At 39.3% G+C, this 27530-nt stretch overlaps 3 protein-coding genes across 5 annotated transcripts in view; 1 reads left to right on the top strand and 2 right to left on the bottom strand.

Moving 5' to 3' along the window:
* Positions 1–4000, top strand: part of LOC306757385 (low-density lipoprotein receptor-related protein 1-like) — a 102658-nt gene extending 98658 nt beyond the window's left edge. Inside the window, exons 83-89 of the mRNA XM_079242421.1 lie at positions 115–276; positions 414–597; positions 702–809; positions 893–966; positions 1057–1150; positions 2015–2159; positions 2248–4000. Of these exons, the coding sequence (XP_079098547.1) occupies positions 115–276; positions 414–597; positions 702–809; positions 893–966; positions 1057–1150; positions 2015–2159; positions 2248–2388 (908 nt within the window). The 3' untranslated portion in view covers positions 2389–4000. The remainder of the gene's footprint in view (positions 1–114; positions 277–413; positions 598–701; positions 810–892; positions 967–1056; positions 1151–2014; positions 2160–2247) is intronic.
* Positions 4001–4072: 72 nt separating this feature from the next.
* Positions 4073–8609, bottom strand: LOC306757002 (uncharacterized protein). Its single transcript, XM_079241966.1, has 8 exons — positions 8566–8609; positions 8129–8157; positions 7778–7833; positions 6513–6717; positions 6207–6367; positions 4920–6125; positions 4588–4805; positions 4073–4484 (listed from the first exon to the last, which is right to left on the bottom strand). The coding sequence occupies exons 3-8, from the start codon at positions 7817–7819 to the stop codon at positions 4415–4417; spliced, it is 1902 nt and encodes a 633-aa protein (XP_079098092.1). The 5' UTR covers positions 7820–7833; positions 8129–8157; positions 8566–8609; the 3' UTR covers positions 4073–4414.
* Positions 8610–9617: 1008 nt separating this feature from the next.
* LOC306757375 (uncharacterized protein) lies at positions 9618–27094 on the bottom strand. Of its 3 annotated transcripts, none has more exons than XM_079242407.1 (52): positions 26453–27094; positions 25209–25250; positions 24088–24222; positions 23906–23979; positions 23753–23825; positions 23508–23597; positions 23284–23339; positions 23036–23156; positions 22768–22944; positions 22470–22552; positions 22205–22253; positions 22021–22110; positions 21783–21878; positions 21268–21339; positions 21086–21172; positions 20849–20998; positions 20587–20700; positions 20299–20475; positions 20108–20193; positions 19976–20024; positions 19607–19696; positions 19410–19505; positions 19248–19319; positions 19057–19143; positions 18836–18982; positions 18550–18656; positions 18283–18460; positions 18005–18181; positions 17822–17904; positions 17162–17210; positions 16986–17075; positions 16753–16848; positions 16454–16525; positions 15954–16040; positions 15712–15858; positions 15500–15636; positions 15210–15342; positions 15057–15136; positions 14792–14924; positions 14194–14370; positions 14021–14103; positions 13512–13560; positions 13311–13400; positions 13097–13192; positions 12933–13004; positions 12761–12847; positions 12482–12628; positions 12265–12407; positions 11796–11927; positions 11567–11669; positions 11294–11343; positions 9618–10926 (listed from the first exon to the last, which is right to left on the bottom strand). In XM_079242407.1, the coding sequence occupies exons 1-52, from the start codon at positions 26813–26815 to the stop codon at positions 10899–10901; spliced, it is 5502 nt and encodes a 1833-aa protein (XP_079098533.1). In that variant the 5' UTR covers positions 26816–27094; the 3' UTR covers positions 9618–10898. The 3 variants fall into 3 exon arrangements, with proteins under 3 accessions (XP_079098533.1, XP_079098531.1, XP_079098532.1); XM_079242405.1 differs by having other exon boundaries at positions 23284–23597; positions 26453–26823; positions 26889–27094; XM_079242406.1 differs by having other exon boundaries at positions 23284–23597; positions 26453–26823; positions 26924–27094.
* Between the last annotated feature and the right edge of the window lie 436 nt (positions 27095–27530).

Below are 27530 nucleotides of genomic sequence, written 5' to 3'. Positions count from 1 at the left end.
AGATGAGACTTTATTGGCCTTTTTTCCCTGTTGGCCTGTTAATATATCGCATGCTTTCACTCTCATCATCCTCTCCATTAACACTTCCCTCCTTCTACATTTGTCTTCCCACAGGCTCTCCCACATGCCGATGCCTCACAGGCTTTACAGGGCCGAACTGTAACCTGCACACTTGCAGGAATTACTGCAAGAACGGAGGCAATTGCACGGTCAGTGCTGGAAATCAGCCAACCTGTCGTTGCCCTCCAGACCTCCTTGGTGACCAGTGCCAGTATCGTGAGTTTCAAGTTCATAGATGAAATCACCATTTCAGTCAGTTACTGTGATGGACTGTTATAGCTGATTAAGCAGTACATTTACACGCTGATGTGCAGTTTGTGTGTGTGTGTGTGTGTGTGTGTGTGTGTGAGCAGGAGGCTGTGAAGACCACTGCCTGAACCAAGGTAAATGTCTGCAGAGGGAAGATGGCTCTAAAATGTGCCGCTGTCTGCCCCAGTACACCGGCGCCACATGTGAAATTGACAGGTGCCACTACTGTCGTGACGGCGAATGCATCCCCAGCGACGGTTTTTCCTCCACACCGCAATTCACCTGTCGGTAAGAGCATTCATGGACGCTCTATGGACCTGACCTCACAGAAACACAAGCTCAAGCATCTGTTCACATTCGTTCTGCTTTTTGTTTTTTGTTTTTTTTTGTAGCTGCAAAAATGGCCGAATCCAAGCCAGCTGCTACACATGCGACACAAATGAGTACTGTGCTAATGGGCAGTGCTCTATAAATCCCATTACTCGGCTGCCGGAGTGCAGGTAAGCAGGCGAGCGGATTTAGACATGTTAAGTAGTTTACTGTCTTTATTGGGCCACTACATGGTGTCCATGAATGTGTACAGATGTACGCCTGGCTGGGAAGGGCATCGCTGTGAGTCTGTGGCCAGGAACAGAGACAGCTCAGGTTCAGGTGGACGTAAGTCATTACTTTATAGCAGAAGGTGAATCTCATGTAAAAAGGGTTGACTGAGTTAATCCGTATATTTCTGTGTGTCTGTGTGTGCAGGCACAGCCTCCATTGTGATCCCAGTGTTCATCCTGCTGCTGCTGATCCTCCTGGCTGCTGGAGCACTGCTGTGGTACAGGAGAAGAATGAGAGGGTGAGTAACAGGCTGACAATCCAACCTGAAGACATGACACTCTGGAGATTTGTTGTTTTTTTCTTTCTCTCTCTCTTCCTCCTTCATTTCTTTGTCTTTCTTTAAGCTTCACTTTTACTCTCCTCTCTGTAATGACATCTCTTGTGCTCCTCAGGTCTAGCCGGCCCGGAAAAACCGGCTCCAGGAGCTTGCGGTAATGGTTGCCAGGGATACATGTTTTCTTTCATACCTTTTTTCAGTTCTGCACTCTGATGTTCTCTCTTTCCTTTAACCATAAGTCATGGTTGCTGTACAGTGTTTGGTCCTGTGGTCAGTGTCGCGCCATTTTTACTGATGTTCATGGACGCTGGTATCCAACCCACTCCGACTCTGTCAGTTTTCCTCGTCACAGTCGCTACAGAGCAGATCTATTAAAACAACACGTAGATAGATCTGCTGTTGTTTTAGCCAGTGCTCCAAATCTGTCATACTGTTGTCCATCATGTTGTGCCATACTGTACGGTGCTTTTGTTTGTACTGTACTACTGTGTCTCGTAGTGACAGATGAGGAGTCTTAGCAGCATTCTTCTCAGCTCAGATGTAAAATGCAACTTTTGTTGTTGTATTTATGTAAAAAAATTGAGGATTAAAAGTGGATTGTTTAAATTCCATCCACTAACAGGTCTGTATCCAGGTCCACTGGGTTTGGACCTGGGCTGCATGAATGTTGGGTTTGTGTTGTGGCTTCGCCTGGATGGTGACAAGAATCGTGCAAAGCCGTTCTCCCCTCCGTAATGTGGCTGCGTACCTGCTTGCAACGTTCAGGCTCCTACAACATTGCATTTAAAAACTAAAGTATGACTGGGCCGTTGTATTCTTTGTTAGAGCCAAGGGCTTCCAGCACCAAAGGATGACCAACGGGGCCATGAATGTTGAAATTGGAAACCCTGCCTACAACATCTACGAGGGTGAGCCCGACGACGATGCCGGGGAGCTGCTAGATGCAGATTTTACGCTGGACCCAGAAAAGGTAGAAAAAAAAATGCAAGTCGTTCATATATTTACTCTTTCACACATCTTCTGACACGTCAACTAACTTCCAACTTAACACTCCGTAGCCTACCAACTTCACAAACCCAGTATATGCCACACTGTACATGGGAGCTCACAACAGTCGCAACTCTCTGGCCAGCACAGATGAGAAGAAGGAGTTGCTATCACGTGGAGACGAGGAGCCCCTCGTGGACCCCCTGGCATAGACTGTCCATCAGCCTGGATCACACTATTCCAAACACACCCCTCTTCTTGCCTTTTAAAGAAAAAGTCGACAACAAAAATCAATAAAAAAGTGTTGAGAGAAAATTGCTTAAAAAAAAAAAGTGTGAACACTGTATAAAATGTACAAAATGAAGGACTACTTTTGTATGTGATTGCAGTATTATATTTTGTTCCTTAGAGATTCCTCTGGTTAAAAGAAACAAATAACATTTTCTATGAGAGATTTTTAATTTTCACTTTCTCCCTTCCCCTTTACCTAAATAGCCACTACCTCTGTACAAAATGAAATGGAAACGAGAAAATCCGAAGAAAAGATGCTGTCATTGGAGCAATTTCCATTTTTTTATTTTTGTATGAATTGTATAGATACGAAGAAAAAAAAAGAAACCAACATTTTTCCATTTCACCCGTGCCAACTGGTTGTTATTTGTGTCAAAACAAGGCAAAAGTCAAAGTTTCTGAAATCGGTACATATGTGTGAGACAGATTTGTGACAGCACCGTTTGTGTATAGCACATGTAAAATGTCCAAACCAGATGGCAACCACAGTATTTTCCATCATTTCTCTTCTCAGAGAACAATGTTCATGAAATGATTGTGTTGTCTTCCTTGCACAGAATATTACATTTTACCGTTTAGTGTGTACTGTAGGCTTTTTACCGTAAGATGTAAAGTTGTTTGTTTTTGTCGCACAGTGGGAGTTTTGCTGATGTGTTAGGACAGAAAGCAAACTGGTGTGTAATTGTGCAATTTGAGAATGAAGAAGTTAGTTGTGGGATAAAAAAAATCCATGGGTGGAGAGTGCAGATGTAAAGTGAGCCACAGCTGGATGACAATGGGAGGGCCAGTGCAGATCCAAGACTTCAGTGATATTGTCGTGTCTGCTCTCTTGAGCCGCCGGTTTCAGAGGGAAAAAGAAGCTGCAGTTTTGGTAAAATGGAGGAGGGAGAGATTTAGTTGGATCTTTTGCTTGTCTGTTACTTCTTCAGTCTAGCTTTTTGTGAAGACCAGGTTACGTCCATCTGGCTTTGTGAATAAATTTATCTTTCTGCCTTTAGAGAATCAAAAGTCTGTATGTTGTTTTGTAACGACTCAGTCTGAAGTGCATTACGTCCACTCTGTTAGTTTTCTCTTTTCTTTTTGATTTATTATGCTCTGTGCCCAGCTGCTGCTAATGCTACCACTCTGGTCGCTCCGACTTGTCCTTACGCTCAGCCTCTGTCCCAAAATGCTGCTTCTGTCAGAAAAGTGTCAGCCATATCTTAATGCATGTGAAAGATAACACAAGTCTTTGTAACTTCAACATGAGTTTTTACTTTGCTTACAGGTCAAGTGTTATTTTATGCTGTTGTATGTTTCATCATTAATTGAGAAAGAAGTACAATCATTTTACTTAAAGAGCATTTTTGCAGAATCATAAATGCATTTCCAGATTTTTTTTTTAAATGAAATATGACACATAGCTTTTATAGTACACGATGCATGGAGGCTCAGACTTTCATCTGGAAACAGAATAATGTTTAATTTTTTTGCTGGAGTACTTTACAAACTAAATAACAGATATTGTTATAAATAAAATCTTAAAATTGTACAGAAAACCAGCAGCTTTGTTTTGTGTTTTGTTACCAACCTCCCTAATGACAAATGACACGAGTTGGATGGGTAAATTAATCATTTATTAGGCAAATGGTGAATCTGATCTTCCATTATGTCCCATCAAGGTTACAAATAACATGCATAAATGCATTTTGTTTGTTATACATGTTTAAACAATTTGACAAAGCAAAATAACAAAAAAGGCAACTAATTAAAGGACCCTTTACATGAAAAAATGATTTTCTGAGCAGAAAGTTTTCACTAAACCTTAAAGCAACCCTTACTGATTATATTAAACATTCCTTAAAAAGGAGACAACAAAGCATGTTCATTATTCCACTTTGACAAGTTCAGAGATATTTTTTTTTATTTCCGTCTTGTTACAGAAAGATTTCACCTGGTCTAAAAAAATCACTGGATGCCTTTAGCCTTCAACTCCTCCTTGACTCTTTTTAGATAGCCTGGGTCAGGGTATCCGTAACTGTGGAAGCAGAATATGAACAAGGGTAAATCTGTGTCATTTCAGCAAATTTAACTCTGGAGAAGATAATGAACAATGAAGAAATCAAATAGGGGTACCGTACCACTCTGGCCCTCCTGACATAGAAGTCTTGTGGTGGATGTCATTCCAGGTCACCTGGTTCTCTGCCCCAGTCGTTCTGGATGCCCCAACAGTGAAAATCAACTTCTGATCAAATGCTTTTTTTAACAGCTGCAGCACTTCATTGCCTTCCTTGTTGTCTGGAAGATATGCAACTCTCCGAGCACCACCATGGTGCCTCCCGGGATTGGGATGCTTTTCCTGCAGAAGAGGAGATGGAAAGACAGAGTTACCTGACAGCAAAGTTAGAATATCAATAAAATATTAAACTAATTTATAGACAATTATCACACATTGGTATACTTAAAAATGTACCTCCTGGATTCCTCCTGGGATATAATAATTGATCATTATGTAACCACAGCCTGGGAACCCTGGGAGAGATGTTGAATGTTGTGTCCATGTCATTGTTCCGTCTGGCTGGTCTCCCTTCATCACACCAAAGACATCTTTGCATATTGGACAGATGGGCCCACTGTGTTTCTCTGCTTTTTGCAGGCAGTCGTTGCAAAATGCATGTTTACATTTCAGTTGTTTCTTATTGGTAAAAGGACACAAACAAATGGGACAAAAGTCATCTTTGTCATTGGCTGCTGTCACTCCTTCTCTTGCTGGTGTTTTGGTGTTAGGCTGCGTTGGTTCCCCATTAAATTCAGGTCCACTGGAGGTCTCCTCTGACCACTGACCATTGCTGAACTTTCCTGAGCCACTAAACCCAGTGGCACCCGAAGACTGAGTGAGCCTGAGGAGTGAGGTGGCAGTTTTCTGGTACAGATGTAGAAGAGCTCTGGCAGCATGACTTTCTAAGGAGGCATTTCCTCCAGGTCCTACGTAGGAAGCTTTAACACCGATTTGGCCTTTAGTGGAACTACATTCTCTGAAGTTTACAGCAAACTTTTTTTTAATCTTTACTAATTCTGTATCACAAATAGTAGTCATGTGCTTCCAGAGGCTCTCCTCCATGGTTAATCCTGCATCAACTATAGGATATCTGATGGTCATGTCTATCTGCAGTAATGTGTCCTGAAATGCTGGTTTGTACCCATCGAAAGAGGCATTTCTGTTCTGCATTGCATTTAAAGCAGCACTAAAAGCTTCCTGATGTTTGCTTGGCCCACAAACAGCAACTTCTTCAGCGGACATCGTGATCAAAAGCTTGTTCTGACTTTCCCGGATGACTCCCATAGCTTCACGCCACTGATCTGGATCTACAAACTTGAGAGGAATAACTGAGCTACATGATTCAGATAAAGAATCCTGGACTAGTTTTGTGAACTGAGAGAGAGCTTCTTCTGGCCTTCCATCTTCTTGGTCTGCTTCAAATTCTACTTTGACATTTGCTTTCATTTTCACTTTATTTTCTCTGGCGATACGATCAATTTCCTCCTTGTAGATGTGGTTCACGTACCAGTGAACACCGAGTGAGACTAAACAATCTTCAGATGGCTTTTTATTCTCTTTAAGAGAATTTTTTTCCTGTGTGTCACCATCTTTCCTAACTGTGTCCCTCTGTTTTTCACCCTGGATGGAAAAAAAAAATACTTTTATTAATTAGTTTAAAAGCAATGTTACTGTAAATTAACATTATTTCACAGAACATACAGCTTGTGGCACCAGCATGGAGGAAGAAATGCTCTCCGGCTCCTCATCTAATCTCTGGGAGTCCAGGTTTGGTGGTGTCAGACCAATGGACAGTATGGTGACTGGTTTTCCATCTTTAGTGGTCAGTTTTTGTCCACCCAGTTCCTGAAGATCACTCAGAGCTTAAGAGAAAAGAAAAAAAATGTTTCCCTTCAAAGTTACTCAGAAGCCCAACATAAACCATTCTTTTGAGTTGTTATTGATAAGTAATCAGAATATTGTGGTAGGTGGACACAATCCTAAGATTTCAACACAGCCATACTGCACCTGGGCAGGGTGAAACTTTTATGAAGGCAGTTCCATCTTTTTGGATGTTTTCAACTGAGCAGTCCATCTTTTTACTTCTTTTGTTGAACCAAGTCTGAAGAACCATCTCTAGTTTTGTTTTCAGTTTCTGTGGTTTTTCAGGCTCTGACCACTTCACTGAAACAGTTATTAGAACATCTTTATCCCATGGGGAGGCCACCCCACCCTGAGGAAAATTGAAAACTATGCATTACTATTTGTAAGAAGGATTTAAAAAAAAAAAAAAAAAGTTCTAGTCCATTATTTCAATCCATAGTCTGCATTAAAATAATGTCTGTACAACAGAAATAAGATGGCAGCTTCACATTTAAAAGGTTTAGAAACGTATGAAAACCTAAGTCAGGTGTGGGTAACTTTCGGTCCTCATCGGCCAAAGTCCGACAAGTGTTTCCCTGCTGCAACACAGCTAGGTCACATCAGACTTAATTAGCAGGCCGGTGCAAAACTTGGTATCAAAATCTGCACATGTCTGTGGCCCATGAGGGACAGAGTTGCCCACCATTAACTTAATCCATATATAAGTTCTATATCACGACTATGCCATTACCCTACAAGTAACATTAAAACAAAATGACTTTACATAACAAATTATAACGTTGTCTAATGGCTCCAACAGGTTCTTATTATATTGACATTGTTCCTTTAATCTGATGCCGCCTCAGCATGTACAATTACAGGAAAGTCCTTACAAGTCACTCATAATAATAAACCTCGCATGTCTGCAACTGTTTAAAGCACAGGTGTCAAACTCCCGTCCTCGAGGGCCAGTACCCTGCCAGTTTTTGTTCTCTCTATGCTCCAACACACCTGATAAAAATATATGAATAGGCTGATAAGATGCAGTTGGATCTATTTGATTTGAATTGGGTGTGTTGGTGCAGGGAAACAACAAAAAACCTGCCAGATGCAGGCCCCCCGAGGACTGGCGCTTGCATGCACGGTTTAAAGCTTGGCCCACAAAATGCATAAAATGATAATTAATAAAAACATTTAATTATATGAACCGTTTTTACGAAGTGATGTTTTGAAATGACTAGTACATCATTGTAGGCTGTTATCATTGTATCCACAAGGGGGCAGAAGACAGAATCAGATTGTGTACAAGGGGGTTTTGAGCAAAGTTTTAACCATAAACTGGTGTAAAAGTTCTCAATACGTTTATGCAACAGATATAAAGCATACGGAATTACAAAGAGGGTGCATAACAGAGACGAACAGTTACGTACTTGTTCCACAAAGTCCATGGGTTCGTCTGGAGTCGCTGTCATTTTTAGTCTTCTTCCTTAAAAACACAATATATACATGTACAGTAGTGTCAAGTGAATCAAAATATCTACTTTTTTTCTATTTTATTCGGGCTATTAATGTAAAACTGCGCGTCGAAATGCTGACACAGATTCCTATTACTCGATTCTACTTTCGATTGCGACAGTTGAGAAAAAATACCGTAAACTTATTTTTCATGCCTCAAACCTTTTACAAAGCTGTTCACACGACGTTATGTCGTTAGAAATGTTAACATTTAAACAACAATTTAGCTCGTTAACGTGAATTTCCAAATGTGGCTACCTACTTACCTTCGTCCTTCCAACAAAGTCTCCTCTTCCTGTTAAATGAAAGTGAAAGTAGTTCTTTCTTTCTCACACGTCAGATACACTTTCTATATAAAGAATAACCTAACCTTATCATTAGCCAGCTTAACCCCCAGGCATAGACTGTCTATAAAGGATAAATAATATAAAAGTCCCAAGGCACTCTGACAGTTTCAGGCTAATTCACAGTTAATTACTTCAGTTCTTTCTTTTTTTTTTTCCCTCCACAAACACATTTTGACATGCATTTCCTTAATTGTGTACAATCACGCAACGTTCATCTGTATGCATTTTACTCCTGCTTTATATAGTCTTTTATCTTTTTAGATTTAAAGTATGCAAAACAGTACTGTTGATATCAAACATGAAGACGTGGGACAGGTTTTCAGATATTTTTCCTCCCCACTTTGCACAGGTGTTACCTGTTTATAGTAATTGCTGGCTGGAGCAGATAGACTAATATTAAGGCAGGTATCTGGTCCTCAGCGCTGCACTGCCGTAAGGCCAGTCGCCTCTCCTTTTCTTCTCGTAGACTTGAGCCAGACCAGACCATGTCTTATAGACCAGACTGTCAGCGCTCACCAAAGCTGCTGGAGCTTCTTTGCCAGAGGAAAGAGGTCCCACTCTTTATTTTCACTGGTATTAAACAGAAAACTTACGCACATGCGTACGGAGATTGTCTATGGCGACACACATCTCACTCTAACACTATATTCGTGTACAAAAGACTCTCAAAAACTGTGACTGTTTACGTAGGCTCATATTTCCTCAAAGTCCAAGGGTTCGTCATGAGTCGCTGACATTTTTAGTCTTCTTCCTTAAAAAAGACATTGACATATACAGTATTGTCAAGTGAAATAAAACTATCTTTTTTTTTTGTCATGCGGGCTATTTATGTAAAATTGCGCCTTAAAATGCTTATACAGATTTGTGTACTCGATCCTACTTTAGATTACGAGTTTAAGGAAAAAATGCCGTAAGCTAATTTATTCATACCCCTTTGACAAAAATGTTCACATGATGTTATGTCGATAGAAATGTCCATATTTGAACAAAAATTGTAGCTGTTACACTTCAATACAAAGCATAGAGCATAACCTTATCATTATGATGCATTCGTTAAACCCGAGTGCAATGTCAATATGTTATTTCTTTTTCAGTCTTTAATATCTGTTTATATCCATCGAGGCAATCCTTTTTATTTTTTAGTTGTGTCACAAAATGAGCAGTCTTGACGGTGAAAACGAAATGCAGTTTGGCTGATTATAAATTTCATTAAATGAGTAAAAAATGCAGTTAAGTTATGAAAATGAAATAAAACATTTCTGCTAATGCATTTTAATGTTCAAAATTAATATTTAAAATTGAATTTTGGTCCCTTTTTTCTGGTGCAAGTTAGGAAAATTAAATCTTAAATGTCCTTTTAAAAAAAGGGGGTTTCTTGAAGAAAATGAAAATGCCATTTGCATTATTTATCTTTTTTTTTATTATTAGTGAAAAACTGCAGGTAAGTTTGGAAAATGAAAAAGCCTTTCTATTATTGCATTTCAATTTGAATAATGATACAGAATTGCATCCATTCCTTTCTCCTTCAAATACTCAAATCTACAGTCAACACAGCTTTTGTACCATGTAAATCACTTTACCATCACATATATGAAGTAACTTTTTAACCTCTCAATATCCACCTTTCTAAGTAATACTCTCCTATTCTGAATACCTAACTTGGTGATTGAATTGTGAAGACTAAGCTTTCTAACCATCTTGAACATGTCCATAGTGTACACTGGTGTGTTGACTGGAAATACATGTAACACAGCGATGGCAACTAGATGGCTTTTAAGAGGACTTCCACCATCTCAAATTATTTGGAATAGGTTGGTGACTTGACATGCAGAACTTGATGTGTTAACTGCAATTATTAAATCAGTAAAACAAAGCATAAAATATTAAATCCATACAGCAAACCTAATCAATACAGTCCTGATGTGTGATTATAAACTTCATGTCCCATGGAGATATTTAGAAACAAAAGTGAGAAGTACAAAATCTGTTTTATCATTTTTCAACAAACGGTGTGCAATCTGATCTTCAGTCTTTGCCAAGATATAAAAACTCAAGAAAAACATAAATGTAAAGTATGTAAAGCAAAGATGGAGTTGTAAAAAATACATAAAAACTGATTTCCTAAGGCACGGTCAAAAGCTATGTGGAAAAGTGCCGCGTAACATACATACGTGAATTCCACTGTAAACTTGTCATAAAACAAAGCTGAAAATACTGAAGTGGCATCAATCTCCCTAAATCATACATACGCAACCAAAACCTGACATTACTGGAGTTTAAACACAATATTCCCAGATTCAAAACATTCTTCAAAGCAATAAGGGACAAAAACAGCTCAACAAAATCTGACATCATTCCTCCTGAACTGGTTCATGTTTCACTTGCTTTATTCCATCTTTAAACTAATTTCCTCATGCAATGATTTATTGCAATGACCATTTATTTAGACTTGCTCTTATCTTTTCTTCTTTTCTAAACTCAACTAATTTATTCTACTCATCTTTGGCAGATGTAGTTACATATAGTGCAGTCCACTTCTCTACTTTATATTCATACACAGTGAGCTGGGTAGATGCAGGTAAAGCTGCCACAGTGGTGCAGAAGTGGGAAGAAGAAGGCATCAGTGTGAGGAGCAGCAGATTAGGAGGTGAAGCTCTGATCGCTGTTACAAAGTCAGCAAGAAAAACAGCTACTCAGCTTCATCAGTGAGAGTGAACCTGAAACAAGAAAAGAAACACTCATTTAACTAAATAACACTATAAAAAGTGCAATTTAACCAATGCTGTGTAAAATCTGAATAATAACAAAATGCTGTGATTAGTAAAACCTCTAACATCCATATGCTTTACAAATAATAAAAATAAAATTTAAGGATCAAAGGAGGCCTCAAATCCAAAAAGCTCCTCTTGGAAGAGTAAATTTGTTTGGCACAACACAGCAGCAAGACCATCATTCCATTGTCATAATGCTGGAGAGGTTTAAAAATATTAATAAAAATAAAAATTTAAAAAACAAGAAATGGTTGTATTTCAATAAGTGCTCTAAGATGCGCAGTCATGGGTAAACTGAATCTGTTGTTCTCACCACTCTGTAACGCCAGACTTCAGGTCTATCTGGCCCAACTCAATCTGCACCTAAAGATTAAAAAGATCATGTCAGCAGCTATACACAGACATTCTGCTCAAATCCATTGGATTTTAGTGTCGTGAAAACATTAGAAACAAAACAAATCATGCACTAAACGTAAAGAAGTTACCAACCAAGTTGCCTACTATTGTCCTTTTTGAGCGCAATAGTGCATATTTATTCTACATGTGAGTGTGTTATGCAGCAGAAGTCCTGCAGTTTTTAACTTACCTGCCCAATCACATCTCTGCTCCTGAAGGAAGCTGAATTATTTTTCACTGATACACTGAGGCGCTTGAATCTTGTGTCCTCCTCAGGCAGATCGTACTCAAACCTAAATGAAAAGGACAACAATAAGGACTTCAATATTAACAAGGTTCCATACTAACAGGGATCAATACTAACAGATACAGACGGGGATAGTAGCATCTCTCCACTTAAATAAAGAAAACGTGATCACCTTTCATTGTATTCGGGGTTCAGATCTTTCTTCTTCACTGCTGTCTTTCTCTTGGTAGCTTTACTTTTGTCTGGCAGCAGCATGAGAGAGACATAGCTGTCCATACCATCTTTACTTTGTGACATCAGACTCCTGCGTACAAACAAAATAGCAATTGTTTAAGTCAATGACAAGGAAATAAATCCAGGATATTATTTTTCAGTCTTTTTTTTATTATTATTTTTATCATGGCTTGTTGACTTTCTCTGCACCTTAACAACCTGATGTGCAAAAATCAATATTATCTTTATTCTCTTTAGTTAAATAACTGTTATGTTTAATTATTTGAGTATCCCGTTTATGATAATATCACTGATCTCACATCACTGAAGAAAAGTTTCACCTGTAAGACAATCTCAAGCAACAATAATATTTCTATATATGTAACTAACATAAAGAGTAACCTGAGTAAGTGTTATTGTACACACACCTGCAGGCATGCACGATGACAATAAGTTTTCTCTCCTGCGAGGCATATGACAGTGACATCTTCACCTGCCCATTTCCAGGGCCGGGAGCAGAACAGGGCAGTATCCCTGTACTGATCATATCCACCATTTTGGAATTCAAAATCTATAAAAACAAATTCAATTGTTAAGCAAGAACCCAAACTAAAAGCAGTTAAGGTTTTTATTTTTCATTCTCACCTTGAGTTCAGCCCTCAGGAGGATCTGGCTATCAGGCAGGGCGCCATCCAGATGGAACCACTGGTCCAGGACCAGCTGCGGCTCTGCGAGTAGCTCCTTAACAGTAATCACTAGAGATCCCATCGGCTGGTCCCAGCCGCTGGACAGCTGAAATGCAAGAGAAAAGGTGGACATTTTTCTCCTAAATCAAATAGAAGCTCATTTAGCCTGTACCAAAAATGGAGGCAATAAGCAGCAGAACAGATTCTGCAAACACAAAGATTTGAATAAATAACTTGCCTTTACTACGAGCATCTGATGTTTGGGGTCATGCACCAGGAAGTGGAAAGACTCTTTCCATTGAGGGTTCATACTGCGGTCACACACCTGAAACATATGATGAAATGTAAAAATAAGCATTATCTATTAAATTTATTCATCACAGCAGAAAGCAATAAGCATCCAGTCTCACTTTGGTTTTGTAGGTTGTTGCACCCAGAACGAGTTCAGCTCCAGCTTTGGGCTCTTTTCCACTTTTCTTCAACTATGTGGAAACAAAGAAGCATTCAAGTTTTATTCTAGGAACCATATTTGGTCACAGTGGCACAGTGTGTAAACAACCTCCATGTGACTCACAGGAAGTGAATGGGCTGCCTCTATGTAGACGAAGAGCAGAGCTGCAGAGGGAACAGCTTTGTTCTGATAAGACTGGAGAGACTGAAGCTGTAGAACCTAAAACATTGAGCACAACAACACAGGATGCTGCAATGTGAGCCTTGTGTGTCTACAATTCTTACCCAGTTGTTGGCACTTGTGTGTGATAAAGCTGTAAACAAGTACATGATCTGACCTGGTCAAGTCTGACTGAATCTGTCACTCCAGGAACCCATTCCAGTATCAGGTGAAGAGTTCCAGATTTTACGTCTTGTAGAGTGAACCACTGTAATGTGGACATTTACAGTTAAAGCAGGACTCTTATTTAAGGAAATTATATAAAATGGCATTCAGAAATCACAAGGTGTAACCACATAATCACGAGTTACTGACTAACCTGATCTGTGTACTGTGATCTGATGACCTCTTTAAGCTTAACAGTGAATCTGTGAACACAAGTACAAGCAAATGATTAACTAAGGCTTAATTATGTTGTTTATGTTAAGAAATCAAGGTTTTCTGTGCTCAGGGACAGTCACACAATTTAAGAACAACTGTGCAAATCTATACACTAACTGAAACCAAATAATTTATGATATAGATTTTTTAAAGCTAGTTTTAAATGTGTTTTACTTTTATTTGGTCTATAATAATGGCTACTACACAAAGTATTGCTGGACCGTGCACATCTTACTTTCAGTATTAGTTTGTGTTAGTTGTTATAAAAAATGTAAAAAAATGTTTTATATATATTTATTATATATATATATTATATATATATATATATATATATATATATATATATATATATATATATATATATATATATATATATATATATATATATATATGTACACACATACATATAGTGTGTGAATGGGTGTGCGTGTGTGTATGAACACACACCTTCCTAGAAAGTCGTCAGAATCTAAATCTTTATCAAATGCTTCAAACTTGATGTCCTGGTCTTTGTGTTCACTCAAAACAACCTGTTTAAAACAGAAATGTTGATTTGCAGAAAATGAAAGTAAAATTGTGAATCCAAAAAATTAAAAGTACTTTAAGCCTAAACTGCATACCTCATACATTTCATTCCAGGTTGGGTTTAGATTCTCTTTGATAACATGGCTCTTAAATGTAACCCCCCCTATGTTGATCTTGACATAGGGATCACTCTTGCCCTTCACCATCCCACCCATCAGATTATCCTTTGCAACCAAATTCTTGGCCTCCAGCAGGTGGATCCTCAGCAGCCCCTGCAGGATGAAGATGAGAAGTGATAGAAAATATCCAGACAGACATCTGCTGGTAGATGCATTAAAGGTACCGTACACATGTAGCAGAGCACAGGGAATGAGACAGCAGAAACCCTCAACCATCTGCTGTCAAATGATCGATGATAAATGTTGTGGTTAGCACAATAGTTTTCAGTCAGAACAATTATTTAACATATATTTAATGGCAAAATCCGATAGCGATGAGGAACATTATCATGCTATAAATTAACTTAGGAAGAGTGATGATGGGCCTTGTGTGTTACTGCGCACCCTTCACTAAAACATTTTCCTATTGGCACAAGACAATGTTGATATGGAAGCAATTTAAAGATACAGTCACAACTGCTTAAAACAAGAAAAAAAATCTGTTTCTACTCACTAGGATCATAACCAAACCCACCTCTTTACCAAAATCCTGGCTTGGAGCTGTGCGTGGTGGAAGAACTGGACCCACTTTGGGCCTTTCTGTGACTTCTGCTGAGTCAGAGTGAAGACCTGTGATTGTTGCATGAGCAAGATCATCCAAACCAGTTCTGCAGTTACACACACAATAAAAACATAGAACAGTAGAAATTATTGCATGGATATTGTTCTTTTTCTCCTATTCATGAAAACTAGAACTCAGAGAAGATTTCAGGGGAAAATGGTTGTGTTGTTGAGCTCACCCCTCTGTTTGGATCTGATGTGGTTCAGTTGTGTGGGACTTTGCTGAATGATCATCTGTATCTGTGGGTTCTTCCACCAGCTGACAGAAAATTATGTTAAAATTATGAAAATATTCTAAATAGTCAGGACAGAGTAACAAGTGCACAACTCACTCCGGGGGATGGGAATGTATCACGTGTGGATTCAGTGGCAATGGATTCAGCTGGAGGAACTTTTGGTGTGGAGGCGGCCAGTTCTGACATTAGTGCTTCAGGTTGTGGAGGCTGGTCTGATACTACGAGAGACCTGAAAACACACACACACACACAAAAGAAATGCTAACAGCAAGCACACACTAAAACTCTCTGACCGGCACTTTTTATGATGGTGTGGATCGTTTCTGAATTTAAACCGAGCAGCAGTTTTGATTTGCACATCATAAAATACAGCAGAAATGGCTCACTCATTTGCTGGCATGTCTGGGCATTTGTCCTCACTGCTAGGCTCTTGAATTATCTCTTGAGTGGGGGGGGTCAGAACTTCTATCTCTGAATCAATGGCAGATGGCTGTGGAACTTCTGTCATCCGGGTGTTAAGGATCTGTCAAAAACGAACTTCCAGTTATTTATTTCCATGTAAAATGGCATTAATTCATCTGTGTGTATATTGTCATACCTTGAGCTCAGCTCTAAGGAGGATTTGACTTTCTGGCAAAGCTCCGTCCAGATGCATCCACTGGTCCAGAACCAAGTGTGGTTCAGAGAGGAGCTCTCTCACAGGAAGCACAAGAGATCCCATTGGCTGGTCCCATGCACTGGATAACTATAGACACCATGACACATTGACAAAACAAGTTGAGATGTTCCTGATGACAGCAAAAAGCTTTACACTCTTTTCAAAAGATTCAGTTTGCCCACCTTGACTATGAGCATCTCCTCTCTGGGGTCACAAACCAAGAAGTGGAATGCCTCACTCCACTGTGGAGATCGGGAGCGATCACACACCTACAGACAGAAAAATAAAACCAACAGTGTTGCATTGCATGTTTAAAGCACTTTAGTTTTATTGTTGTTTCATCAATGAAGTTTTTTGTGTGTTTTCAACACCTAATAAATACTGTTTTGTACTGTTATCATCTGTTTTAATGCAATGCTACCTGTGGAGAAGCCAATGTTTAAATTCTTACATTACAAATATAATATTTCTTTTTCCCCCAAATTATTTTCTGATAATATGAAGACTTGGCTCATTCTGAAAAACTGAACAGCCTATAATAAAATGAATAAAACAGTTTCAACATGAAGTATATAAATAATATTCTAATCAGTGCTGTAATGAAAATAAGTTACTTGCTCCCACAAATTTTCAGAGTCAACGACTGTGTGTTTCTTGTTTCATGCTTGTATCAGTCATGTACCTTAGTTCTGTAAGTTGTTTTACCAAATACAAGCGCAGCTCCAGCTTTGGGTTCCTTTCCACTTTTCTTAAACTGGAAAGAAAAATAACACAAAACCAAATCTTTGTTGTGTTTTCACTCTTAGTAATCAAGTTTGTGATCAAACAATTAATTCATGTGTTTTTATTCATATCATAGTATCATGAGATTAAAAAAACAGCTAACAGTTAGGCTGTGCTCACAAGCTAAGATTGATCTGAAGTCAGAAACAGTAGACTTGATAATTTGTGTTTCAGTGTATGAAATTTCAAGGGACTCACAGGTAATGAGTGTGCTCTGTCCAGATAAACAAAGAGCAGCGCTGCAGAGGGAACCGCCTTATTCTGGTAAGACTGGGCAGACTGCAGCTGCATCACCTGCAGTAAGGAATCAAATAAAATATACATTACAGTGACTCAGCACGGATGAGGACAGAGAATCTAGACGGGCGGGTGATCATGAAACACAAATGATTATAAAGATGTGTGAGAATAAATGATATTACTGGACTAACCTGGTTCAGGGTGTCATTACGGGACACTGTTGGAACCCACTCAAGTATCAAACGAACACGACCAGACTTCACGTCGTTTAGGGAGTACCACTATAACACAGATGTTCACTTATTGAATCCAAGCTTATGATTACAAAGTAACACAAATAATGATACAGAGTGAAGGCAATACCCACCTGGTCTGTGTACTGGGAATGGATTATGTCTGAAACACTGATTTTGAGCCTGTTCCCAGTGAAGAAGAAATTGCAGGTCATGTATACATGGATAATAACACAGCAATATGGTGTAGATTAACAAGTCTTTCAATAATATGGTCTTTGCAAAGCTCTTTTTGAAAAAAGAAACACAAATCTATTTACCAATTTTTCTTAAATGTTTTTCCAAATAATCACTTTATTTTTCTTAGGTGTCTTCTTTTTGTATAATCATTTCATAAATTATACATGTAGACTTTTATGTCTATGCCAATCTTTCATTTCACACAATATGTGTGAAATACATTTCACACAATATGTTAGAATTATTGTCCAACATATATTCTATTCTACAGTCATTTAGCAGACGCTTTTATCCAAAGCGACTTACATACATATTCATAACCCGAAAGGCATATTGGGGGACAACTTGGGGCTCAGTATCTTACCCAAGGACACCTCAACACATAGTCAAGGAAAGCCTGGAATCGATCTCCAAACTTTCCAGTTGGGAGACGACTGCTCCTCCTCCTGAGCTACAGCTGCCCATATATGTTCTTGGCAGTGTATATTTCTGATTAATGATGCAAACAGATAAGGCCATTGAGAAGAACTTGAAACCTGCACATTAATCCTCACCTGCCCAAAAAGTCATCTTTATCCATATCTTTATCAAACAGCTCCACTTGCACCTCCTGTCCTGCCTGAGGTCTTATAACCACCTGAGGAAACACAGAGCAGTCCAAGCTAAGTCATTAAAAAAGAGCAAAAAAAGCACTATGCATTATTGTCCTGTGAATTTTTACAGCCCTTCATACACACCTCGTACATCTCATTCCAAACTGGGTTCAGATTCTCCTTAATCACATTGCTCTTCAACAAAACCTTCCCAACACTGATCTTGGCATAGGGATCACTCTTGCCCTTCACCATACCACCCATCTTGTTGTCTTTAGCAACCAGACTCTGGGCCTCTAACAGGATGATTCTCAGCAGTCCCTGCATGGAGAATATATATAAATATGTAATTCTTCACTGTATCTGTGGGCAAGTCATGCTCTGTACCTTACATGTTGCACATTGTGACTTTGTGAACTTACCTCACTGGCAAAGCTGAGATTTGGGGAGGTATGAGGGGGTTGTGTTACAGCAGGGGTCGGTGATTCTTCCACTTTAGCCTCTTTCATATCCACAGCAGCTTCTTTTTCTTCAGCCTCTTCATCCAAAATCACTGAGGAAGTGATAGTCTCCACAGGGGGGGTGTCCACTGAAGATGACCTAAACACAAATAAGATCCAATAAAGTATGTTTATAAAAGAAATGAACAAACAAGTAAAAGCAGCCATTTTCAGAACGAAGCATCTCACTTGTGCACTGTGTCTGTCTCTTGTTGGCGCTGAGCTGGAGCAGGGTCCGATGCCAAAGCAACCTTAGCCTTTTCCGTACCGCCTGGACACTTGCTTGGAATCAGCAGCTGTAATTAAATTGACTTAATGAACACAGCAAATAAAAAAAGGAAATGCTTTCACAAAGGAAAGATAGATTAAATACTGAGAAATGAATATTCTGCAAAAGTAAACCAGAGATTTAAGGACACGCAGCAAAACCATTAAACCAGGATAAACCTAATCAGCAGTAAAAACGTCATCCTACCTTTAGTTCAGTCTTTAGTAGAATTTGACTCTCTGGTGAGGCTCCATCCAGATGGAACCACTGGTCCAGGACCAGTTCTGGTTCAGACAGCAGCTCTCTAATTGGAACAATCAGAGAGCCAATGGGCAAGGTCCAGCTGTGAGATAGCTGAAAAATGCAATACTGAGTATTATTGGAGGCATAAGATCTTACTCCTTCCATCTGTATGACAGACTGCTAACCTTAATTACAAGCATATCCTCTCTGGGATCACGGACCATGAAGCAGAACGCCTCATTCCAGTGAGGGGATGTTGTTCGTTCACACACCTTCAGAAGGGAATGCAAGAGTTTGCACAAATTAACCATTAACAGAACTAAGTGAATGTATTTGAATCAGACCTGAATTATATGAGTTAAGTTTTAGATCTTACTGTTGTTTTATGAGACATTTCTCCAAGAGTTAACTCTGCCCCGACTTTTGGATCCTTTCCACTCTTTTTCACCTACAAAAACAAAGATCTGATAATGATATGAAGTTCAAAAAGCTAACTGAAGCTTATTTTACACATTAATGCATCCGTATTACGACTCACTGGTAGGCCATCTGCTTGGTCGACATACACAAACAGTAGAGCTGCAGAGGGCACGGCCTTGTTTTGGAAAGACTGTCTGGAGTGGAACTGAAGAACCTAAGTCCACAGGGGAAAAAAAACCCAAAAAACTCAGTGTCATAAAATTCCTCACAGATATTCATCAACCCATAGCTTGACTTTAAAAAAAAACCGCTGACCTGGTCCAGTCTGTCTGGTTCTGAAGATGTTGGAAGCCACTCCAGCACTATATGAAGTCGACCAGACTTTACATCACTCAGTGTGTACCACTGACAAATAAGGAGAAAATATTTTAATGTGGAAGCAACATTTTTGACTGGTCCGGCGCAAACAACAGACACAACCATGAACTTTCTTCATCATGTAAGTTTAAATAGCTAATTGACGTACATATGTCTGAAATCTTCGCTAAAACACCTAATGACTTTGAAGAACAACTGGGTTTAGGTGACTGAGTTGAACCATAGTTATATTTGTATTAGTCCTTCATGTTGGCCTATTTGATCCAACCCACATTAATGAAAACCCAAAACACACACTCTGCCCACCTGATCAGAGTACTGAGAATCAATGATATCCTTCAGACTGATCTTCAGCCTGCAAGTCAAGACATATCAGATTTGAAATGCATCATTTTATATCTAATTACCAACCATGATGATGGCATTGTAGACGTTTACCTGCCCATGAAGTCATCCTTCATGTCCATGTCTTTATCAAACACCTCCACATGCAGCTCCTGGCCTGGAAGCTGGGTTAGAATAACCTGAGAGGCAAAAAAAAGTCCAATGTGCTCTTAAACCAGTTAAAACGGGAATGCTTTAGACTTTAAGCATCCTTGAAATTTCAGTCAAACTTCACATATGTTCACCTCATACATCTCATTCCAGGTGGGGTTAAGATTACTTTTGATGACATGGCTTGTGTATGTTTCACCCCCGATGTTGATCTTGACATAAGGGTCACTCTTGCCTTTCACCATGCCGCCCATCAGGTTATCTTTTGGAACAAGGTTCTGGCCTGCCAATAGGTGAATTCGCAGTAGTCCCTGAGAAAAATTAAATAAAATTACAAACTTGATTATATTTTAAAAATGTATAAACATATTATTACTTACATGTTTGATGTTTAGAAATTAAGACACAAAATCATCTTTTACCTCTGTTGCAAAGCTAGGATGAGGGGAGGTGTGTTGGGCCAGCTGCTTGGGCTGTCCAGCTTCCAGATTAGATGACACATCAGATGAAATGTGTTCCTCATCTAACCACAGGACCTATGTTGAAGTGGAAAACAGTAAGACACAAAGAGAGGGTAAACAAAAATCCCAATTTAGTTTTGGTTGTATATATATATATATATATAGATGGAGATGTTTTTCCACTTCAATGTAGGATGAATAAACAATCAATAATGTTATTCACCCTCAGAACTGCATTAATATATATGCGACTGGCTGATCCGGAATTTTCCAACTGGAACCACTGGTCCATGGAAAGAGTGGAATTTGCCAGTAGGCGGGACAGGGGGATGGTCAGATTACCCAGCAGCTGCACACGGTCAGCATCTTTCACCTGAATAAGGAAATCCATATTAATATCAACTGGTTTAACTAATAAACTGAGGTTTACTGCATAGAACTTAATCATACTGGCTGATACCTGAACGACTATGTCTTGTTTGCGAGGATCTGCAATAAAGAAGGTAAAAGCTTCTTCCCACTCAGGATTGATGGTTGTGTAACAAATCTAAAGACATGAGTAAACAGTTTGTATATCATAAAGAAATGAAGAAAGTACAATCTATGGCATATCAGTTGTCTCCCCCAGCAGATATCCAGTACCTTGCTCTCTCTGGTGACATCCTGCACAGACATCTGCACAATGGGGCTGGGCTCTTTATTTCCCTTTTTCATCTAAATGACACACAATTTCAAGCAGACAGGAACACACATTAAAGCATGTGAACGATGAATAAACATAGATATGCATCATTCTAAAAACACATGGTTGTCAGTAATGTTTTTGAGACTTCCATGGCAACAGCAAGATTATGTAAAAAAAACACGTCATGCTGCCTGGCACAATCCGGAAGTCTGCATTGTAAAAAAAAACAAAAAAAACACACACAGTCTAGGTTTTCTTGATATAGGCAGCACAAATGAACAGAGTAAGAAATGATTTATGGTGTTGAAATAAATCATATTCTATCATTGTTTAGGAGTGGAAGGGGTTTGACACCAAGTCAGTGGAGAATTACACCAATGATAGTTACAGTTTTGAGTCAGTAAAGCCACACAGGAAGCAGCTCTCAGCTAGGCATAAATATAAGCACTGAGGGGAAAGAAATCTGACTCACAGGCAGGGCCTCAGCCTTGTCTAGATACACAACCAAGATAGCTGAAGATGGGGGAGCAGAAGTCTTGCAGGAGTCGCTCTCACTCTTCTTTAAGATCTGAAAGAAGAGCAAATAGATTTTCTCTTCCAAATAGTGATTATATGACACAAAGAAAGAGGCCATTGAATGGCACAGAAGACAGATGATGATGATGAAGAATCACTAGAACAATGTATGAGTGGAAAGGAGAGGGTCTAACCTGCTCTAATCGATCAGTACTGGGCAGCAAGGCCAACCACTCCAGTCTAAAATGAATCCGTCCAGATGGGGCATCTTTCAAAGTGAACCACTGAGAGGACAGGTACAGACATGCATTTACTATCTGATGCTTTTTTACTTGTTCAGAGAAAATATGGTTAGCTGGAAAACAGCTTTTCACTTACATCATCAACAACTATGGATTTCTTCACAATGCCCAAATCCATTTTGGTCCTTTTTTAAGAAATAAAATTAAATGAATATTATGAGTTACATTAATAAGCACAAAAATCAGATTATGCAACTTATATTCATAATGAACCATGTGCATGAATAACATATTGTGGACTCTTTCACATTGTTCAAGACATGTGACAAATGGTGACAAATAACCATGTCAAATAAAAAAATAAAAAAAAGAACTAAAAGACATGAATTATGAGCATGTACCTTCCCAGGAAATCATCCTGGTCTGGGTCTTTATCATACACCTCCACCTCCAACTCCTGACCAGGCACTTCATGGACTATGACCTAATGTACAAGACATACATAAGGACATGAAGTCTGACAGAGAGGTCTGCATGGGACCTGTTTGCAGACTGATGAATGAAAAATGAATTCTGCCAACACAATGAGAGTCCGGTCCCTTAAAAACTTCAATAAAACTGAAGTTTTTGCAACTTGTAGATGCAGCGGACAAGTGGCACAAACCTCAAACATTTAGAAAGACTTTCCTTTTTCCTCACCTCATACATCTCTCCCCACTTTGGAGAGTCTGTGTTATCGATGTGTTTGGAGGTGAAGGTCTGAGGACCCACTCTTAGTATAGCATAGGGATCAGACAAACCAGCCATGACTCCTCTTACGTAGTTGTCCTTGGCTGCCAAATTTTGTGCCTCCAGCAGGTGGATGCGCACAACCCCCTAAGAAAGAAAAAGCAATTATAATGTAGTTGTGTTACCTGAGATGCAAACTCATGCAGTTTCAATGAGCAAGAACTTATTGGAGCTTCACCCTGGGCAAAGGGCAGCGTAGATGAGCCACATGCAAACCAGGGACCAGTGGTACGACCAGACGGTTGGGCAGCACCAAGAAAGAAGCGATGGCATCCATGATCATGCTGTCTGACATCACGCTGCAAAAGATTGAAAAGTACATTTCAGCAAAAAAAAGTGGACAATACTTGAAACAATTCAAATGATGTTTTAAAGAACAATGTGATTGTAACAAATATGTAGCTCTAAGTGAGGTTACTGCCTCACTTTAGTCCAGGAATGTCCAATAAATTAGTCAATCCAGTCCAATTGATGTCAAGTTTCTGGGAAGACAGGCAGAAAAAAAAAAGAGAAAAATCAATGAGAATTGACAGGAAGTCAGTAGCATGATAAGCAGATGAGACTATGCAGGGACACATGATCTTTACAGCAATGGGGGCTGGTGGTATACCAAGAAAAGGACAAATAGAGGTGAATGCAGATAAACGTACAGGCCGACGGATGAAAAACATGGTGACTGCACCCACTATGGGCACGTCTCCAATCAGGGGCTCCAGAATTACCCGCATCATCCCATTTAGCTGAAGGCAGAAGGAAAAGGTAGTAATAAATTAGTCCAATGCACATAGCCAACATAACCCTTCTTATGTTTGAAGATCATATATGGCTTGTTGTTGTTCAGTAACTGGAATGCATAAAACTTTTAAGCTAAATAAAGAAAGATAAAGACACACACCTGTATTCCTTTGACTCCAGCTTTGCAGAAGTATCTCTTTACTTCAACGTTGATCTCTACATTGCCAACATAGCTGTGGATACGGTAACAAAAATGTCACCAAAAATAATGTTTTCCAACGCTCAGAAACAAACATAGAGAATAAAAAGTCACCTGATGTACAGATCTAGCAGAACTTGTCCTTTGTCATTTTCTGTGTGGGCCTTGATCCCAACTACCTTCATAGCCTGATGCAGACAGAAAACATATTTACTATTTTCACAGTAAAAATGATGGTAAGCACTTGTATCAATATTTAAAGCAACATTGAATAGTTAAGCTTTGAATGCCATCACCTTATTTCCCATGTCCACCTTAGTAAAGCTGAGTGTCTGGAGGTGGGTGCTTGAGGCTCTGATTGAAGGAGCGATGGTTTCTACCAAAAGCTTCTCAAGGTACTGGCCAACAAAGGGCCACACCTGCTGCAATACCTGGTAGGGATACAAAGCGCATGGTATAAGGATGCTTTTACATTTAGGAAATATAACATACCCTCTACATTCTTGCAGCATGCAGGCATAAACCACTACTGCAAGTTAACTTTGGCATTTTAGCAAGTCAGTATCAAAACTATCTGTCAGATTCCTTGGCTTCCATGAACAGTAACAGCTGAATGACAGAGACAGCTGGAGACAGTTGGGCTTTCTCAGCTGTTGGTCGTCTTATTCTGGTACCTTCTGTTGTGTGACAATGAATTGTTTGCTCTACTATAACTGTATGTTAATGAACTTGCTTCTACTTTAATTCTGTTCTAACTAGGAAAGAATCTACAAGCCGAAGCACTGCTTGCTTGTGTGGCTCTGCGAATGGGGGAAAAAAAACCAAAAAAAAAACCAGTTGGTTTTAGTCTGGCATAAGTCGGGAGTGAGTCATCAGCTGTGTGCTACTGTGGGGACAAAAAGAATCTGCTGACCACCCCTTCAATAAGTGTTCTCAAACCAACTCTTTGTTTGCTCTGTGGCGCTCAGATCTCGTGGTCCTGTTAGCATGACAATTGTTATTTTTGTATGTGCATATTATTGGCCTTAGTTTTTTTTTGGTTTTTTTTTTTGGCTGGAAGTGCAAAGGGGGCTGAAGTTTTATTTAGTTTGAAGAGACTGAACTGCTCCTCCCCCTTCCTGTTAGCCTGGCTGGCTGCAATGAAATGGAAATGTTGAGACGGTCGCCTGGCGCAGGGCCTGCTCCCTGCAGTACAGAAGGCCTACAGGGTTGGAGGTGTGGTCTTTTCAGGAAGATGGCTGTAGCAGCAGGGTTGCCATCTATCAGCCAACAACACCTACAGCATTAAGCTACCACTCCATCAAGCGTCACTCAACACAACAGCTGGCTGAGCTTTTGAATGTTTGTCGAGCTTAAAATAGATGAAAAGTAATGCAATAATAAGATTGAGATAAATAATAAACGAATGATATCTTACCTTATTCAGCCATTCAACTTTCTCAACATCCGGAAAGTTTACCTGGAGGTACAAAAACAATGAAGGCACATACTTGAATTGTGTCTACAGCCTGGTAAACAAACAACAGGATGGGGAAATTATTTAAAGGACACTGTCGGGAAATGTCATCTGGTACACTGTTAAAAGAATTTGGCATAAGGTTTTCTGCCTGGGTTTTAGAAAAAGCAAATATTTACAAAAGGAAAAAAAAGAATGTAGATAAAGTTAATCTCTGTCCAAAGATCAGTTTGAATAATGTCAAATATTAGAATATCTTTGCATTTTAGGCGCCCTCCGTATTCATGTTCAAAAATATTTCTGGTCATTAAGTTTTGCTCTGAAAGAACAACAAACAACCAGCAGAAAATTGTTGGGTGAATACTGGAGACCGATGTAGAACTGCACTCCTTAAAAACATGGATGAATGGACATGAAAATATGGGTGCATGATGCATGGTTGCACAAGCAATCACGGAAATCTCTCTTTAAAAGTACCCACAGGAACCTCATTTGGGTGTGGTCACATGCACCAAGTCAAAATGAACCCATGTGGGTTTCACCATTGTAATTCCAAGTTTGCCTTGGGATACAAATATGGATTCGCAAGACTGCAGGACTATTTACATACAGTATTTCCCAGGGAAATTTGATTAACAATGCAGAAAAATCATAGGGTTGAGGTGATTTTGACATGTTTGCAAAGCACTATGGGTCCATGTAGAACCAGGTCTAAAATAAAGCAGGAAAGTCTCTAAGAAGTAAATTTAATTTGTTTACTGTCCAATCTGTTTTATTTTATTTATTTATTTTTTATTGTTTGTTCTTACTGCATCAATTTGTAAGTGGCCTTGGGTTTCTTGAAAGGCATTTTAAATTTAAATAAAAAATTTTTAAGAGGAAATGATGAAGAGGAGGGGGTATTGTTGACCGTCTGTATATTTGATGGCATGCATCTTTCATAATGAACCAAACAGCTATTAGTTATCATTTTTCAAATATGTAACTGTAACTGTAATCATCAAATGATTTCATATGGATAATAATTGTTGATTTGATAAGTTTACAGTAAACACCAGTACATCCTGCAAGATCCTATAGGGATATGATTATTCTAAACACCACTGCCAGGTGGTGAAAGGTTACTTTCGGTCAACCTGAGCTGAGATGTAATCTTTTTTAGAACAGTCTGTTATCCCTGACAACTGTGGGATCACTTATCTTACCCATGCAGGAAGGTCTCGCTTGATTTTGGAGACTTTCCTGGATATATAGTCTTCCTCGTCGCCGAGCAGCTGCATCGCTGACTTCAGGCGCTCCTCCTTTGCCTCCCTGGCATGTTTCCATCCCGTATAGACCATCATGCCGAACACCAGGAGACTGGTGCTGACCCGATAGTAACCAGCAAGGTAGACTGGTAGCAAGGCGCTCAGACATTTCCCAAAGGTCCACAGCACTGCGACAGCACTTATCCCTTTGGGTTTGTTGGTCTCCGTTTCCACGTCGCTCTGCGCTGGCTCGTCTGCTCCGCTGGTCGTCGGACACTTGGCGTCCTGGGGTTCGGCTGGTTCAGATTTTTCGCTCTGCATTGTTTTCTCTGGAAATATATATTTTTTAATACCACCGAATAAAATATACTGCAATAAAACGATCGGAACTCACCTAATGGTTACAGTTTCATGTCTAAAGTTAACTACCGTTTGAGTCGAGACACTGCTGCGCGTGGACTACACTCTAACCGTCGCTGAGTCACACTTCGCTCACATAGCAGGTTGTTTAATGGTATTAAATCATATTTACTATCGGTTATGTGGCGCAGTTGTACCAGAGAGTCCAGGAAAAAAGTAACAAGTTCTGTGCCTCACCCAGTACCGTTAACTGGATGAAAACACGCCCACTGTTACACAAAAAAAGTGCATCTTTGACGTTTCCGCCGCTGCGTCACGCTGCCCGCATCAACTGCGGCACGACTCTAATTTTACTAAGTAGAATATCTGCTTTTTTTTTTTTTAAGTTTATGAATGATCTTTTTATCGATGTATTGTGCGCAATTCTTTAAAATAAGTAAAAACAACAACAACAAAAAAAAACAAAAACAAAACAAAACAAAAAAAAAAACCCTACATAAATTGATTGGAGACCGCAGTCCTGCATTAACTTTTCCACGGTATTAAATTAAAAGTGTCACATCTATTCTATTGACACACTAGATTTTAAGTGTCTCAAAGCTGAATTAGATATTTAAAAAAAAATATACTAATGGTTGGTGATTATAAAATTTCCATAAACTTTGGTCAAACATTG

Source organism: Telmatherina bonti, assembly GCF_933228915.1.
Source record: "Telmatherina bonti genome assembly, chromosome: 6".
Lineage (NCBI taxonomy): Eukaryota > Metazoa > Chordata > Actinopteri > Atheriniformes > Telmatherinidae > Telmatherina > Telmatherina bonti.
This window is presented reverse-complemented; position numbering and strand designations above follow the sequence as displayed.